At 52.8% G+C, this 17,471-nt stretch overlaps 1 protein-coding gene across 8 annotated transcripts; it reads right to left on the bottom strand.

Moving 5' to 3' along the window:
- Positions 1 to 1,521: 1,521 nt before the first annotated feature.
- On the bottom strand, positions 1,522 to 17,107 carry TAL1 (TAL bHLH transcription factor 1, erythroid differentiation factor). Of its 8 annotated transcripts, none has more exons than XR_010124708.1 (5): positions 14,442 to 14,788; positions 10,681 to 11,127; positions 9,228 to 9,322; positions 4,729 to 5,397; positions 1,522 to 4,450 (listed from the first exon to the last, which is right to left on the bottom strand). XR_010124708.1 is itself a non-coding variant. In XM_054488945.2 (5 exons), the coding sequence occupies exons 3-5, from the start codon at positions 11,124 to 11,126 to the stop codon at positions 4,943 to 4,945; spliced, it is 996 nt and encodes a 331-aa protein (XP_054344920.1). In that variant the 5' UTR covers position 11,127; positions 14,442 to 14,597; positions 16,630 to 17,107; the 3' UTR covers positions 1,522 to 4,942. The 8 variants fall into 8 exon arrangements, 6 of the variants coding, with proteins under 6 accessions (XP_054344920.1, XP_054344904.1, XP_054344926.1 ...); XR_010124709.1 differs by having other exon boundaries at positions 1,522 to 4,430; XM_054488945.2 differs by adding an exon at positions 16,630 to 17,107 and having other exon boundaries at positions 1,522 to 5,397; positions 14,442 to 14,597.
- Positions 17,108 to 17,471: the final 364 nt, after the last annotated feature.

Here is a 17,471-nt window from a genome sequence, read left to right as displayed (position 1 = left end):
TTCCTCTCTGATTGCTCTTTCTCATTTCTCTCCCTCAAGCCCTTAACAACAGGTCCCTTCCTCATACTGCTCCTCTCACCTGTGAGCACAGACCAGGCCACCACCACCACTGCTGAGATCCACAGCCAGCTCACCCCACGGCTAAATCTCACCATCCTATCATCCCAGGTACCTCCTTGTCCTGTGCCAGGGAGAGGCACACCTGGGAGCTTCCAAAAACCAAGGAGCTTCTCTGCAGGGCAGAGCATGGTCCCCAAGGACTACCCTGCCTCTGCCCTCCTATCTGTGGTTGGAAGCACCCTGAGGACAAGAGCAGCCAAGTCAGAGCCTGGCAGGATGAACAAGGCTCACCCCCAAAAAGCCAGAGTTATCTGTGAGGTCCTTGAATTCACCTCTTGGCACAACTTTTTTCTTAATACTAATCACTTTGTAACTTAGTATAGAATCAACATATTTATTACAGTTGTGTGTGTCTGTGTGTTTACCGTCTCCCCTGCTAGAAGTTAAGCTCCACCAGAACAAGAACAGGGATCTTTGTTTTATTCAATGTGGGATCCCCGGTACCTAGAACAATACCAGGCCCATACTAAATGCTCAATAAATATTTGTTAAATGAAACAGGGTGCCAGTTCTACATGCTCTAGTCCTAACTACTCAAGGGACTGAGACAAAAACCTTCTGGTTTTTGCACCTTTTGTTTCTTTTTCACCTTGATGACCCTTGAACTCCTGAGCTCAGTTCAAGATCAGCCTGGGTAAAAGGCTAGAAGAAGCAAGATCCCATATCTTGAAAAAATATATAAATAAATGAAAGAAAGAAAGGAAGGCATGATACTTCATTAGAAGTGCCTGCGTGACCTACTGAAATCCCTGAGGATCAAATGGTCCACAGGCAGTGGCTTCCCTCAGACCCAGGTGCTGTGCCCTTTGTTTTATTTTTGGAAAAGAATAAGGGTTGTATCATCTAAACCACATTCCCATTCCTGAGCCTCCAGGGAAGTCCTCCCAGATGATATGGAGCCTGCCACAGAGCCTCCGCTCTCGACTTCCATTACCTTCAGACTTCATCTCTGAGTCCCCAATCCTCAAGAGCCAGGCATAAGCGCTGCAGCCGCCGCTGCAGCCGTTGAGTCATCAGGGAACCTGGGGCCCTCCTATGGTATGGCCTTAATCTGTCCTGAACCTAGGATACATACAACTGTCCCAGCCATGGAAGCTCACCCCAACACAAAGAGGGGATGTCTGCTGGGGCTTCCTGAGCTACAAGCATGGGTGCACGAAGCTGAGGGGACAGGCCCCCTCTATGAGGCCTGTGGAGGGAAAGAATGGAAACCCTGTGGAGGAAGGCTGTCTCCTCCCCACCAGGCCTGCCTTCAGGGTTGAGGGCGGAATCCCACTTCCTAAGACTACAGCTCAGTCTTGGAGGCTCCCCATGTCAGGAGAAACAGGTTCTCGCCATGACTTTTCTTTCAATATCCCAAGTCTCAGGCCTAGGGGTGCAATGCAAGCACAGAGTCCTAAGGCCCCTTTGTAAAACTTTTATTTAGAAATCTTCCCGATATATCCTTATATATATACACACATCATCACCACATGGGTTTTTTTTTTTGCTAAAGAGTCACACACCCACAGTGTTGGCCTCTGGGCTGTACAAAGGTCAAGGTACCTGGAGCGGTTACTCCTCTTCTGCAGAAAAATGCAGAGACCAACGCAATTCATCACATACAGTACAACATTGACGGAAAGTGCTGGGCCCGCCCACCGAAACAATGCACTATGTACACGGGCAGGGGGCAAGTCTTCAGCAGAGGGTCACGTACCATCGAAATCACAAGTACGGCCAGACCCACCCCCAAAAGGCCGAAATAGTTGTCGGCTGACTATAGATGCTGTGCCCTTTGTTTTATTTTGGAAAAGAATAAAGGTTGTACCATCTTGTCATCCGCCATAACAAATAAAAGAATATGAATTTGTCTTAAAAGATGTGATTCCCTTCAGTGGTTATGGTCATCTTTGTTCTCAAAATGTTGTTTTGTTTTGTTTTACCTTTATGTTCTTTCCCCTTTGTACAGATGCTATTCTTGGAATGTTGCCAGTTTTTCTTGGGTAACAAGGAATGAGAGGAAGGATAAGGTCATGGGGTACAGAGGGTGAAAATAAAAATTACAGATCTTCTTTAGTTCTTACAAAGACCTAAAGCCTTGCCCTTTCCTACCAGGCTTGTTTTGGGTAGTTGCATTACATTTTACACAGTCTGCCAGTGTTCCCATATCTCTTTTTTCATTCTTATTACTGTCCCTGGCCTTGGAACAAGACAGAAATTAAGACAATCTGGGCTGGGTGCAATGGCTCACACCTGTGATCCCAGTGCTTCTGGAGGCAAAGGCAGGAGAATTGCTTGAAGCCAGGACTTCAAGACCAGCCTAGGCAATATAGCGAGACTCCATCTCTACCAAAAAAAAAAAAGTAAAAATTAGCCACGTGTGGTGGCTCACACCTGTGGTCCTCCCTACTCAGGAGGCTGAGGTGAGAGGATTGCTTGAGCCCAGAGTTCAAGGTTGCAGACAGCAATGATGGCACCACTATACTCCAGCCTGAGTGACAGAACAAGACACTGTCTCTCACAAAAAAAAAAAAAAAAAAAAAGATATCTGGAGAAATGAGGACAATCTCGATAACTCAGGCCAAAGTGGTTTACAATCTGAATTACCCAAATGCTGGGCAGTCAGGCACACCGGCCCACTGCCTAGGTCGTGGACCCAGGCTGCAAAACCCCACCGCAGGGTTGAGATTGAGGGAAAAGAAAAAGCTCTTTAAGTTCTCAAAACTGTCTACTTTCATGATTCCATTCAGTCCACACCATAGCCCTAGGAGATAGGCCAAGCCAGAGTCACATGGCAAGCCTGAAAGAAGAGGGAGCCAGAAGTTTGAGTTCTTAATAAAATATGTGATCCATCTCATAAAACCCATCCACCCGTCCATACTGTGGCTACTTCTCATTCCTAACTAGCAAATCCACTGTGAAGCAAACAGCCTTAGATCCTACAGCAATGACTCTATCTTTAGACAGATGGGGCCCCTCACAGGATCTTCCAAACGTTGGAAAGGAACCAACCCTAACTTTCACCAAAACATGATCTGGGGAGCCTGAAATTGAATGGAGAGCCTGAGTGCTACAGAGGTGAACAATGTTGCCCCAAGCTCAAGAATTGGACCTTACTTAAAAGGAAGGGGAAGGGAACAGACATATTCTCTGTCTGCACATGGCTGAATTAGGGCCCCATGATGGTGAGGACAAGCCACTGGGCTGAAGCCCAAACTATAAGGGGGCTTTCCAGACAGCCACAGTGATGAGTTCTTGCATGACAGGACAGGGCCACAGGTTATCTCTCCTCTGACCTCGAAGGCAGAGCCTAGAGGGAGACGGCTAGGGTGACTTAAGGGTACAATGACAGACATACAGGACTTCTGTGCAGTTTGTCCCATGGGCTTAGATGCAGGTCACAGACAGGCCTCACCTTAAGAAAACCACATCCCACCATCTGGATTGACACAGGAAATCAATGAAGGGGCAGTGGTTCATTCTACAAAAGGATTCCACTTTACAAAAGGACTTGCAGTGGTTATTTCTTTAAAAGATGAAGGATAAGGATGTGATTTACAAAAATTTCATGTACAACTTTCAGAGGGGAGCACTTCTAGTGCATTAAACCAACCTCCCAGACACACCCTTGATGACCAAAAGCTGCACAACTGAGGGGTGTTTAAGGTTCTGCTAAGTGAATGTGCATATGTTTGGGTCTTAGCCAGGGCCTGGTCTCTGATTGGATTTCCCATACCCTAGAAGTGAGGCTGGATCCTGGTCCTATTGAGAGATAAAGATTCCACCAATAACTGAAGTCAAGCAAAAATTCCAAATGCAAAGCATTCATAGGACAGAGTTTGTGCTCAATTCGGAACACAAACCAGACCATCAGCAAGCAGACATCTTACAGCAAAGAAATCCCTCTGAGCATCCAGGAGAATGCACAGATGGGGCTGCGCATCTACTCAGCACCAGCATAAGCCCATCAGCACACTGGCACTCACTCGCCAGCATGAACAGTGATGTGGAGGAGTTGAAGCCCACATGCCCAAAATATCTCTTGCTCCATATCACTCTACTATCATTGTCCTTTTCTCTGCCTTCACACAAAGCCCGACAGGGCTTTCTCAGGGCTGCAGACATGGTCTCCACAGCCACAGGCTTAGGAAGGCAAGTCTCATTGGGGAGAAAGCAGAACTCCGATCCCCAGGGCAAGAAGTAAGGGCAACTGGGTTTCCTGACCCTCTGGCCCAGCTCATCTAGAGCAGACTGTCCACTGATCATCTTCTTCAACCAGGCCCTGAAGAAGGCACCTCGAGGCTTGTGACTCTGCAGCATCTGGCAAGCTGGATGGATCAACATAGGCCTGGGTGAAGATGGGGCTCATGAAATGGGCAGCTATTGGGTACCTATAAATATGGACAGAAGTAGCCACACGGGCCACCCCAGCCGGCTTGGGAGGGGCTAAAGGCAAGGCAGAGACTGCTGGATGCCTCAGATGAGAGCTGACAACCCCAGGTCTTAGGAAAGACAGGGATCCCAAACTCCAGGCCAAAAGCAGTGACAACTCCAGCCTCTTACTTGGGAAGGATTTGGGACTGAGGGAAGAGGGAAGACCGTGCCGTCTTCACAAAAAGTACCTACCACTTTGCTCCATTTTTCTGTTCTCCTACTGGTACAGGAAACAGAAAAGCCAGCCCCGGGGTCAGTAAAGGCTTCCCAAAGTTCAGACATCCAGGAAAGTTCAAGTCCACCGCCTTGCTTCAGAGCCGCCCAATTCTCATCCCACCTGCCCTGAAGCCCACCATCCCAGCAGCCTAAGGACGCCCTCCCGGCTGATCCTGGTGGCCCAGACCCATCACCGAGGGCCGGCTCCATCGGCGGCAGGCAGCATGGCAGGATGGAGGCTGCGGGCCGTGTGCTTGGGCGCGGGCTCCTCCGTGTAGCTGTCCGGGCTGGCTGCCCCATCCAGGGAGCTGCCGCAGCTGGAGTTGGGGGAAAGCACGTCTTGCAGGAGGTCATCTGGGGGCGCGCCGCCCCCTCCCCCACCTCCACCCCCACCAGCCCCCACCACAGGGTCCTTGCCAGGCTTGGCCCGCTGGGTGCCCTCCTCCTCCTGGTCATTGAGCAGCTTGGCCAAGAAGTTGATATACTTCATGGCCAGGCGGAGGATCTCATTCTTGCTGAGCTTCTTGTCCGGGGGATGTGTGGGGATCAGCTTGCGGAGCTCGGCAAAGGCCCCGTTCACATTCTGCTGCCGCCATCGCTCCCGGCTGTTGGTGAAGATACGCCGCACAACTTTGGTGTGGGGACCTAGAGATTAGGAGGACAAGAGGTAGGAGAATGGGCTTGAGATTCCTTCCCCAAAGGCATCTCCATCCATTGGGAAACTTGGGAAACCTAGAATGCCTACTTTCCTTTTACTTAGAAAACATCCACCCTTCAAATTCAAGTTCCTGTGCTTCCTCCTCTATGGGAACTTCCTCAACCCCTCCAGACAGATCTAACCAACCACCACGATACCGCAATCCCTGGAGTTTCATCATTCTTGATCATTACTTATGTTTCTGTGTTTGTCTCCCTCCCTGGGCTGTGACATATTTGAGGACAGGGACCGTATGTTATTCATTCATCCATCCACTTGTGCCAAGAGGCCTTACAGCTATGTCTAAGGAGACAGACTCCATTCCTATTTGACTACCCCTACCTAAATGAATGACTCTGGGCAAGTGACATAAAAACTTGTGAAGTGCCTTGGCTTCATCACCTACAAAATGGAGGTAATACTAAGTCATGAGTTGTTACATGGGTCTAGTACCTAATACAGGTAAAGAACTTAAGACAATGCCTGCCTCAGCTTAGCAGTCAATAAATGTTAGCTATTATTATCCATGTATCAGTTTTTTGCTAACAACCAGGCACTGTGCTAGGCACTGAGGAATAATGGTGAACTAAATCGAGTGCCTGCCCTCACGGAGCTTACATTTTAATGGGGAAACAAATATTAAAAAACAAACAAACCAGGGCTGAATTGTAATGAAAAGAAGCTCCATGTTTAGCTCCAGTGGCTGGGAAGGCTTTTCTGAGGCTGTGAAGAACCAGACAGGCACAGGAAGGGGAGAGGAAGAAGAGTATCCAAGCCGAGGGAATGCACAGGCCCTGCACTAGACAAGGCCTGAAGCCAGGCTGGCTGGAGTCCTGTGCACAAGATCAGAGTAGGCAGGGTCCAGACTCCACAGGGCCCTGCAGTAAGGTGGGGGGACTTTATCCTAAGGGTGATGGAAAGCACAGAGTAGGGGCTTAGAAAATGTCTGCTAACTGACCCATCATGGTGGCAGGTGGGGAATGGAGGGGAGAGCAGAGATCGATGCAGAAAGGCTCTCATACCCAGGAGAGAAGTGAAGACACAGCTATGCACAGCCATGGCCTATAGCTCTAGACAGGCTTCTGAAGGCTGCCTCAGTCTCCTCATGTCTACAATGCACTGACTATGGCTTGGCCCAATAGTCACTAACATTCCATGTATAAAGACTTATGGAGCAGTGGCGGATACCAGCACACATGTCTAGGGCACTTATGATGTGCAAAGCACTGTGCTGTGGTCAAGACTGACTTGGGATTTGTAAAGCCAGGGGAAGACAGTGAAGGGTCCTACTCGTGCTCTTGAACTTCTGGGCTGAGGAGACTGCTTCTCTCCCTAACATCGAGGCACAAGCCAGGGTCACATAGTCCAGGAAGCTCTGAGCACTGAAGGAACTGCCAGCCCTGGGATATTTATTTTCCCTCTTCTAGTAACCCCTGGAACCAGACCTCAGAGTGTGAAAACCAGGGTAGAGGAGAAGAGCTAAGACCTCACCTAAGTCCCACTGCCCATTTTATAGCTAAGGAGACTGAGGCTGGGATGGAAGCAGACCTCACCTCAGTGGTCAGTCTGTGAATCAGCTCATCCATGCCACACTTACTGCCTGATCATCTCTTTCTCTCTCCTACACGCACACAGGCATGCACATGCATGTGTGGGTGCACACATGCACACACATACACACACTTTTACTGGGAAGGATCGCCATCCCCTGCCCAAGGTACCTCTGAAGCTGCCTTTCCAAACCATAGCAGGCCCTAGCCCAGCTGCCTGTTTGCCAAAGGCCAGACCCAGCCTGGGAAAAACACAGCACAACTGCAGGGCAGTTCTACCCTGGGCTGCCTCTGAGGAAATTACTTGCTGCCTTCAGGCCTCCAGGCCAGACAGAGAGCATCCCTCAGCAGTGACATAGGGAGGACGGTCCCTCCACCATGGCTAATGCTGGTGATCTTGAGGGAGCTCCTAGTTGGGGAGGGGGTACTTATGACTGCTGCACAGCTGGAGCTAGACTACATCCAGAAGGGGAGATGGTGGGGAAGTGGTCAGGACTTATTCCAAAGCTTAAGACCAGTGTTATGAGGGTGCTCCACGACTTAGCTGTGTGACCCAGGACTTAGCTGTGTGACCTTGATCAAGCTGCGTAACCTCTCTAAGCCTCAATTTCCTTATCTGTGAGATGAAAACAATAATATTGCCCTCTTGAGCTTGTGGTAAGGAATAAACAGAAATCAAGCACACATAGTCCATGGCACATAGTAGGTGTCCAATACATGGTAGTAGCAATTCAGCAACAGGAATCCACATCAAGTCCTAACTCTAGATCTTGCATTAGTTCTACTTCTATGGACTCCTTTTAGGTTCAATCTCTAATTTCAGTGTCCCCTAGACACATCCTGCACACCCATACCCTACCCTTCACCTACATGTCTGCCTATTCCTCTCTGGTTTTTTTCCAGAGAACCACCCCCTCTCCTCACCTTCCTCTTTCCTGAGTCTGTCTACCCCTCCTGATGTTCTCTGCCTCTCTCTGCCCAGCACTGAGTAGGTGCTCAGTAAATATTGCCAACTCTTATGGGTAATGACTGCCCTACACTCCTGCACACCCCACAAACCCTCACCCCTATGCTCTGCCTCTTCTGCCTATTGTAGAAAATGTCTCGTCCCTGGGGAACTGCAGGACGGGGAACTGCAGGACTGGTCCTGTCTTCTTCCTGTTTGGTACACCCACCTCTCTTAGACTAGAGAACTCCTCTCTAATCTAGCAGCAAGGCACCCCTGCCTCTCAGCCCTGCACACCTGTGCCCCAGGCTGCTTGGGTCTTTTGAAGTCTTTTCTGTTGTGCAGACCCCAGCCCCACTCCTCTCCAGAACACCACAGAGGGCTCCACTCCAGAGGCTCCAGCTCCATACTCATATTCCTCCCACCAGTTTGGAGCATAAATCCCAGCCTTGCTCTGAGGCTTTGGGCAGCCTTCCTACAGGAGCCCCAGGCCACAGCCAAGCTAAAGTTCTGGGGGCATCTGGGTCTGGCTCAAAGTCCCTCAGGTCTGAAGTGCCTGCTCTCCTACCCCTGGTGCTGGGACCAATCTACTATACAAGGTCAACCTTGGGAAGATGGCGAGGGTCTTCCAAATCTCCCATTTATCCAAACCATCCCTGCAAGTTCAGGGAATATTCAAGTACCTCAAAGGAGCAGTGCCAAGGCCCTTCTCGGGGAATCCAGGGGGCAAACTAGAATCCATGATGTCAGGAAGGGAACTCCAGGTCTAAGACCAGAATGTGTTAACGGGAGACAAGGGGAGCCTACTGTGTAGGGACCTTGGAGAAAACCCTTGATGACTCCATTGCAGGGAGGAAGCAGACTCTAGACTCTAAGGAAGACTTGGGAGGAAGTGCAGGGAATCCCTGAGGGTCCGTGCCTAGAATGGGGGGTCGGGGGACACTGTGTGATTCTGTGCTCACTTGGGATCCTTGCCAAAGTGTAGGAATGGAGCCTGGACTGGGGACTGGAACTAACTCCAGAGGTTTGGGCTAAGCGCCATTATGTGTCTCTCTCCCATGTCTCCTCTTTGCAGGACTGTGAGTGTGGTCCTGCTAGCCCCACCCAGGACTTTACCTGGCCCTAGCTCAGCTGCAGGGTGAAGGGCTTAGGCAGTTTGGGCTTCGAAAGTGGCCCGCCCATCTTTGTGAGACACCTACGGAGTAGTCCCAGATGTTCCCTACTGCAAAGGGCTCTAATCAGCGTGAGGGGCAGGTACAACGGTGGGGTGGGGCAGACTCACCATCAGTAATCTCCATCTCATAGGGGGAAGGTCTTCTCTTCACTCGATTGTTGGTGGTGAACATAGGGAAGGCATCTGGCTCCCCAAAGAACCCGCTGTGGGAGGGAACGGGCAGATCACAAGATGCCATGTTGAGGGGAGGGGAGAAAGAGGCTCCTTAGAGATCCTCCCCACATGTCTTGAGCCCCCCACATCTGGGCAACCCTGCTCCCTTCACACTTGAGCTGGGAATAGGCACACACAGACACACACACACACACATACACATGGAATGCCCTCACTCTGTCTGTCATGAAACAAGCAAAAGGAGGAAGAGACACCTAACCACACATCCCTCCACACAAACACACAGGCACATAGGCAGAAGCAGAGGTGAATAACACATGGAACAAACACAAAAATGAACACACACACACACACACACACACACTTCACAGATAGAAACACTCTCCATTCTCCCGCCCCGGAAACAAGCACACAATCCACACACACCTCCACTCCCAAACACGTGCCCACTCGGGCAAATGTAACCTTCACACCTGATGGTGTGCATCTTGGTCACCACAAAGGGGCACACTGTCCCCTCTCCCCACCTCACCCCACCCATAAGGGGCTGTGGATACACAACAGACAGGAAACCCTGACTCCCCTCCGCTGAAATGCTCCGCCTAGCTCTCTGCCCTCACCCACTCTAAGCTCCCCATAGCTCTGTCTCGGGTGCCCGCCAGACTCACTGACTGTCCCACACTCTATCCCTGCCCCATCTTCCGGTTTCTATTCCAACCCTACCGCTTCTCTCCGTCATCATCACAGTAGCCCCAGCAGGGAAACGGATGCCCTGACACCAACCGGAGTACAGCCTGGGGCCAGAGACCACGGCTAGGAGCAGAGGGGCTGGGAGTGGAGGGACAGATTAGTCCTCAGGCGAGCCCTCCAGCAAAGATTCGGGAGAGGGTGCCTCTGCCACCACCCTCAGATCCTTATCTCTTGCCTGTCCAGCTAGCGCTGAGCTTCCGAATGAATTTCACACCCTCAGCCACAAACATCTACCTCTGCTCACAGCAAAGCACATGCAGGCACACTCTTTCCTGGTACCCACGCTCAGGGGACTCCTTCCTCTCCGTCCCCCACGACACCACCACCCAGCACACCAGCCACACGCCTGCAGCCCCGAAGGTGTCCACGCCCTCCTTTCGGTTTCCACACTGCCATGCACCCCGCAGCCTCACGCACACTGTCTCTCACAGAAGGCCCCTCCCTCACTGGCACTCACTCGGGGGCTCCAGCTTGGGGCTCTAGAGCCCCTGGGTTTAAAACGACCTCCTCTCCCTGCGCTCCACCCGCTCGGCCCCCAGGGCAGGCCGCCTCCGATGTGCAGAAGGGAAACCCCAGTGGGGGTGGTCGCCCTGCGCACCCGCCCCTCCCGCCCAGCCCCTTGCCCTTGGCCCCTGACCTGCCGAGCGAGGCCAGCGGCTGGCTGAGGCTGTAGAGCAGAGCGCGGCCGGGGGCGGCGGGGGCAGCCAGCGCGGGAGGACTCAGCTGCACCATGCGGCCGTCGCCGGGCAGCTCCGCTGTGACCGAGGCGGGCGCGGGGGCCGGGGCGGGCCCGGGAGGTCTGCACAGCTCGGTGGTGGGCACCCGATGGCGCGCTTCGGCCGTCGCCGCGTCGCGGCCCTTTAAGTCTCTCGCGGCGCCGCCCCCACCGGCAGGGCCGCCCCCCGGGCCTCCGCGCGCGCCCAGTTCGATGACTGGGGGCTCCGCTGGGGCCGCCCGGCTCGTCTCCTTGGCGACGCCGTTCAGCAGGACCAGGTGCGGGGGGGCCATGCCGGCCTCGGCCGCGTCCCGTCCCTCTAGCTGGGGGTCACTGCGAGCCGCCTCGCTCGGCGGCCGCTCGGTCATCCTGCGGGCAGACAGACAGACAAGCGGATGCCCGCTCTGACGACCGCCCCTGACCCACCGACGTGGGCTGGGGTAAAGGGGAGAAGGGCAGAGAGAGGAACTCACGCACCGAGACGTGAGAAGAGGCAGACAAAGTTAGCGCCACGTGGGGCTAGGGCGGGAGGCCGGGTGGGGCTAGGGTGGGAGGGAAAGTGTCTCTGGATTGGGAGAAGGGAGGGGTGCCTGGGAGACACAGAGACTGAGGGCCAAAAGGACAGAGATGGAGGAAGACGACAGAGACACTGGAAGAAAAGGAATACAGCCAGCGACAGAAACACAGAAGGGGAAATCAGGAGGAAGGAAATGTACAAGGAGGCAAGAAAGAGATTACTCTGTCCCCTTTCTCAGGCCGAAGGGGAAGAGGAGGGAACAAATTCCGGATCGTGCTCTTTGGTTTTAGCGGGGAATCTGTCAGGCAGGGGTTCGTTGCTTTGGGAACCTCCCTTGGCCTCTCGGCAATATCCCCAGCCCACCTACAGGCACACACCCAGAAACCCGGTGCGGGTGGAAGTAGGGAATTAGAAAGTGGAGGCTACGGGGACTGGGATCCACTCCGCTAGAGCTGGCAGAGAATAATCCCGAGGAACCAGCTCCCTCCACACACACACACACATTCACCCCCGCTGGGGAGTGAGGGAGTGTCTGTCTACACTGAGCAAATCCACTGTGAGTCCTGTGCCCGCCCAGCGGATCTTTACTCCCACTTAGACAGAGATGAGAGGTCGCCAAGGGAAGAAGATGGTGCTGGCCCAACCTCCCTGCACAGTCCACCTCGCTCTGCTCAGCTGGACTCTGAAGTGAGGTCGAGTCTCAAAGAGAGGCCTGGCTGAGGTAGAATGGAGCTGGGCATTTGAAGGGTTCCCTGAGGCCAATGGGGTCTGGACTCCCATCCAAGGGCAGGACAGGATGTCATGAGGCCCTTGAACTCTTCCAGTCCCCCTCACCACCACCTCCTGCCTTGGTGTTCTTTGGGAAATGGGAAGAATACCTCCTTTATGCATTTGAAAGTGCTGTGCAAACGTTCAAGTAAACATTATTAACAAGGAGAAAGGGCCAGTGAGAAAACTGCCTGGCCCAATGTTAAGTCACTCACATCCTATTTGTGAGAGAGCCAGACCACAGCAGTAATCTCACTTTGCTCTACCCTCCCATATTCCCAGAGCAGTGAAACCACCCTGTGCTCCCACAAGCATACTCCAAGATGACCATAGCCACTCTACTTCCCACAGGTGTGCTGGGGCTCTTCCATCACCTGGCTTCATCCAGATAGAGCCAGGCACCAGCAAGAACCAAAACAGAAAAATCAGGAGACTCAAGGGCCAGACCAGAGTTTGTGAGTTGTGAGTTGTACATATATGATCAACACCACATAAGTTGTTTAAAATAAACTTTCTGCTCTCTGAATTATATAACTGGGTATTTAAAAGAAGAAAACAAATACAAAAAAACAATTTAGCCCCATGCAGAGTCCATCTAATCATACGTAGCAGCCATTGAGCTCCCATACTGCCACTACAATGCTCTGGACAGGAGTCATCCTAGGAAACATCCCTCCCACCCTATAAGGGAGAATGGATCAACTGCAGCCTCCTCTGGAGCTTAGCTCAATTGCCACTAGATACCCAGGATGACAGAGAGTCAAGATTCAGACTGCTGTACACCTTCTCTGGGAATGCCAGCCCCCCAGATCTGGCAGAGAAACCACAAAATTCCCTAAGTCCTGGTGTATACAAGCTGTAAAGGCAGTAGGTCCCTGACACTTCATTGGAAGTGAGTTTATGATTTTGGCGGAGACAATAGGTCTCTATCCATAGAATGCAACCACCAAGACACCAAGGCCACTGGAAATGCACCAGAAGTATATCAGCCAGGTCCTCTTGCTCCCAGCAGCAGCGAAATGTGCCAGAAATATACCAACCCCTGGGAAACATACAAGCTTCAAGGTGTTGGTTCCCTACCTCACTGCTCTCCGTCCTGACACACTGGTGTGAGCCCAGTGACCCGTGCTTAAGCCCCAGCTTCTAACCGAGTGACAGTGTGCACTGCAGTTGCAGACTGAGCTCAAGCTCTGTTATGACACATTTTTACCCTCCAATTAATTCTTCGGCTCCTGCTCTAGCGGTGGGTTCCTGAGAGGCAATGGGAGTACATATTCCAGATGAATTGACCCTGGCCACAAATGTCCTCTCCAGACACCTATAAATATCCCATCTCCAAGGCTCCTTGTGAGAAATATATGATTGGATCCCAGGATCTGTGGAGGACCTCTCCCAGCTCCTCCCCACATTTTAGGAAAATCCTGCCAGTTTTTCTGCAACTAGGATCACCAGCCAGAGGTCCATGCCCCAAAGAAGCCACTCACAAACACTGATAGTTGTTGGCGACTAAGCCGTATCAATTGATTTGGATTACAGAAAGGAATGCCCGAGTGATTTTGTTTGTTTTTATTTGGGGAGAATGAAGGAGGAGGGAGATTTTAGACTGAATCGTTTTAGAGTATTTGACGACTACAGCTCCTCTCTCTTTGTACTACGGAGACCCTGCTTATAGCCCCCAACAGGAAATCCTCATCTGCAGTTGCCAGACAGCCAGAATATTTCCACCTGTGCCAGAACAAGACAGAAGACCCCAGGAGATTCTTCCTGGGGACAGGTCTCAAGCAGACCCGATCCCCCATACAGAGAATTTCTTAGATGAAAACAGCCTCAGCCCTTAGACCCAGCCTCTGGTCTCTCTTCTGGGCCCACACCAGCACAACACCCTGGAGAAGCCCCAAGCCTGCACAAGTACCAAACCCACCAGGGAACAGCACCACCATCCTCGCCTCTACCGGAGTAGAGGGGTGTTCTTGCCTCCCCACCCTAGGCCTCAGGCCCGGGATCAGGGCCCACTCGAGCTAGGACTGCACTAGCCAGGAAGGCTGCCGCCTTCTTCCTGCGGGAGCTCCAGGCACAGTCTGCACCACCCGGATACAGCCGCCCCAAAGTTACCGGCCTTGCGAAACGTCCACAGAACCGGGACCAATGGGAACGGCCTGGACGACTAAGTCCAACTAGCTGGTTTTACCCAGGACAGAAAAGGGAAAAAGCCGCTGGAGGCCACAGAGGCAGCTAGCAGCAGTCAGATCCCGATTCCAAGCTCTGGCTGGTCCTCCCCTCCCCCCACCCCCAATCTGAGAATGGGATCTCCTCTGTCCTGAGCCTTCCTCACCCCAGGCCGGAACACAAGGCCTTCCTAGACACCGTTTCCACTGGCACCATTCCCCTGAAAACTCACCTGGGGCATATTTAGAGAGACCGGCCCCTCTGAATAGGATCTCCACTCCGCCGGAGAGGGGCGGAAGCCGAGGTAGAGGATGCAGACCCGGGTCTTTGCTTTCCCCCTTTTTCGCTGAGAGGCCTGCAGTTACGCTGCGGTGTGGTCCTGGGCGATCTGCCGCGCCCAAAGCGAGTTTCCAGGAAAGATAGGGGTGGAGAGAAAGAGGCAGGGCAAGAGGGAGGGAGAGAGAGAAATGGGGGTCAATGGCTGGGAATTACCTCCTGTCCCCGACCAACCAGTCCAGGGAATCGCAAACAGCTTTCCGCTCCCAACCTGCAGGTGTTTGGAGCCTTCCCTCTACCCCCTCCTCCCCCCACCCGCCTTAAAAAACCCTATACATGACCAATCAGGAATAGCTATTTAGTCCAATAACAACAACAACCCCTCCGACAGGCTGTCTGGAACATTTTCGAACCCTCCAACTGGGATCGGTCTGGTTCAGTGTTTGTTTTCTAAGCAGGGAGGTGTCTACGCGGTTGCCTCCGCAGCCAGGTCTCCGGCGGCTGCCGCTACACCGCGAAGGGATAGTCCCGGGCCTGGATGGGCGGAGGTCCGTGTTGGGAAAGGCGAATAGTCTTCAGACTCTGGTCGGTGGGACAGAACCTTGAAGTCCCCCCGACCTCATTCTCTCCCTGACGCCCATCCTCCCACTTCCAGCCCAAAGCGAAACCAGAACCCAATTTCAGGGGCTGTACTTTCCTACAGAAATGGAGTTGGGAAGGGGGCTTGGAGAGAGATATCTGATCTGTTCAGGTCCTTTCTCGTCTCCCTACTGATTAAGAGAAAGAAGAAAGAGAGAGGAAGAGAGAGACAGAAAAAGAAAAGGAAATAAAGACCAACAAAGGGGGGGAAAGAAAGAAAGGGGAAAAGGCCCCCACCTTCCCCTCCACCACCCCTACAAAATGATTTTCGATTTTTCGGGGTTTAGACAGAGTAAGGAAGAATTCTAATGATTTGTTACAGCAATAAACAAGGTAAAAGGAAAGGAAGGTAAAAACAAACCCGATACTATTTTCAAGGATGTAGCAGGATTTAGCTTGCTTTTATTTTTTCCTAGTGGATTTTGTTTAATTTGTTTTGCCTAAATCGTCAGGCTTATGATCACACATCGAAGTCTTGGATTAACTGCGAAGGCCTCCTATTTGCCGCAGCTTTGGTGGACATATAGGAATAATTCTTCCCCGGATTGCAATACAATGCGGAAGATTTTCTTTCTCCTCTTCTAATCCAAAAGAGGGGAGGGGAGGAAAGAAGAGGGGAATCCATCCATTCCCGGCGCGTTCGCGGGGGGTTAATGCTGCGTGTTCGCTGGGGGTTAATGTTTGCCTTATGACCAAGTCTCTGTGTCCGTGCCTCTCTCCATTTTCTCTTCCTACCTCAAACCCAGCAACTTAGAAAACGGCTGTAGCGGGAAAAAACCCGCTGCTTTGTTCTACCGCCAAAGGAGCCAGAAGGACAAACTGCTGCGCTCTGGGATGATTATTTTAATTAAAATAGGATGTTAATGATGACGATTGTGATGGTGATGGCATTAGCAATTACAATAATTGACAAAACAAAATTCTTTCAACCCGAGCTAGGGCCCCACTAACCCGGTCCCTCCCAGAGCCCGGATTCGGCCTCGGTCTCGGATGCGACGGGCACCAGACCCAAGCGGCAACATCGCTCACCCGAAGAGGGGGCGGGAAAATCTTCCCTGGAGGTGATCCCGAATGTCCCCGCCCGAGGCTCGAGGCCTGGTGAATGTGCCCATTGTCCTTTCGGGGCCTCTCCCTTGGACCCCGGCGGCCGCACCCACGAAACTGACCAGAAATGGATGAAGCCGGAGTGCAGCGGGAACCGAAGCCCGCAGCGACCGGCTCGAAGGCGCCGGCCTCGGCGAGCGCTGCTCAGCTTCAAGCCTGGAGGAGCCTCCCACTCACCAACGAACCCCTCAAACACCCAGGCACAGGCGGGCCTCCGGGCAGAGCAGCCGCCGACCGGGCGCTGTACGCCCACCCAAGCCAACAACTGGCTCCCGAATACATCATAATTTGGAATAAAATGTGAAATCCCGCTCCCCGCCCCCATGCCGCCGCCCCCACCAGCGCCTCGATCTCTCGCTCGCCCTCCCCCCACTCCCGCCTCCAGCGATTTGCAAACGCACCTCTAAAGGACACAGGCACACAGGCATACAACTCAGTGCGGACAGGACCACACAGGGTCCAGACCCACAGAAGGGCAGCAAACAAACACCACCTAGCACCGCCCCAGAAGCCGACTTGGTCAGTCCCGCACACTGCCCAACAGGACACAACGAAATCAGTCAAACGCAGCGGCTCACGGACACACAATTCAGCACAGTCGGGATCACACACGCCCGACATAACGATGACACCATCCAAACACAGTCGCAGGGGCCACACACCCCCACACACAGAACCAGACCCCTGCTGAGAACGCCAACGGAGCACAATCGTACGCAACGAAGAAAACGCAGAAGGGCCTCGAAGGGTCCACATCTACACACCCCAACCGCGCAGGCACACCACACTCGGACACACAGCCTGTCGCCAAGAAGACCACACTTAGAAGCAGCCAACGCCGCCCACAGTTCTCATGAACGCACTCTCACAATCCCACCGCATGCACACAACCACGAAGAAGAAATGAAAACCAACCACAGCCTCGCGCATTTCTGTATATTGCGTAAGGAAAAGGGGGAAGGAAGGAAGAGAGTCTCCGAGGCGGGAGGGGCGGCGGCAGCCGGGGCGGGGGCGTCCGTGGAAAATGCCCCCCCAACCCCCATCGAAAGGCACCGAGGGAAAGGGAGCGAAGACCTCTTTTGCGGACGTGGGGAAAAAGAGGAGGAAATTGACGAAGAATTCGGTGGGAGGCCGCGGGTTGCTTTTCCCCTAGAAAAAGGCCAGAATGCTCACGTTTTTCCGCTACGGGGGTACGCGTGTGGCCATTTTGAGGCCCGGTCCTGAGCGGCGGTGGCCGGGCCCC

The sequence above is a fragment of the Pongo pygmaeus genome, chromosome 1, assembly GCF_028885625.2.
Source record: "Pongo pygmaeus isolate AG05252 chromosome 1, NHGRI_mPonPyg2-v2.0_pri, whole genome shotgun sequence".
NCBI classification, from domain to species: Eukaryota; Metazoa; Chordata; class Mammalia; order Primates; family Hominidae; genus Pongo; species Pongo pygmaeus.
This window is presented reverse-complemented; position numbering and strand designations above follow the sequence as displayed.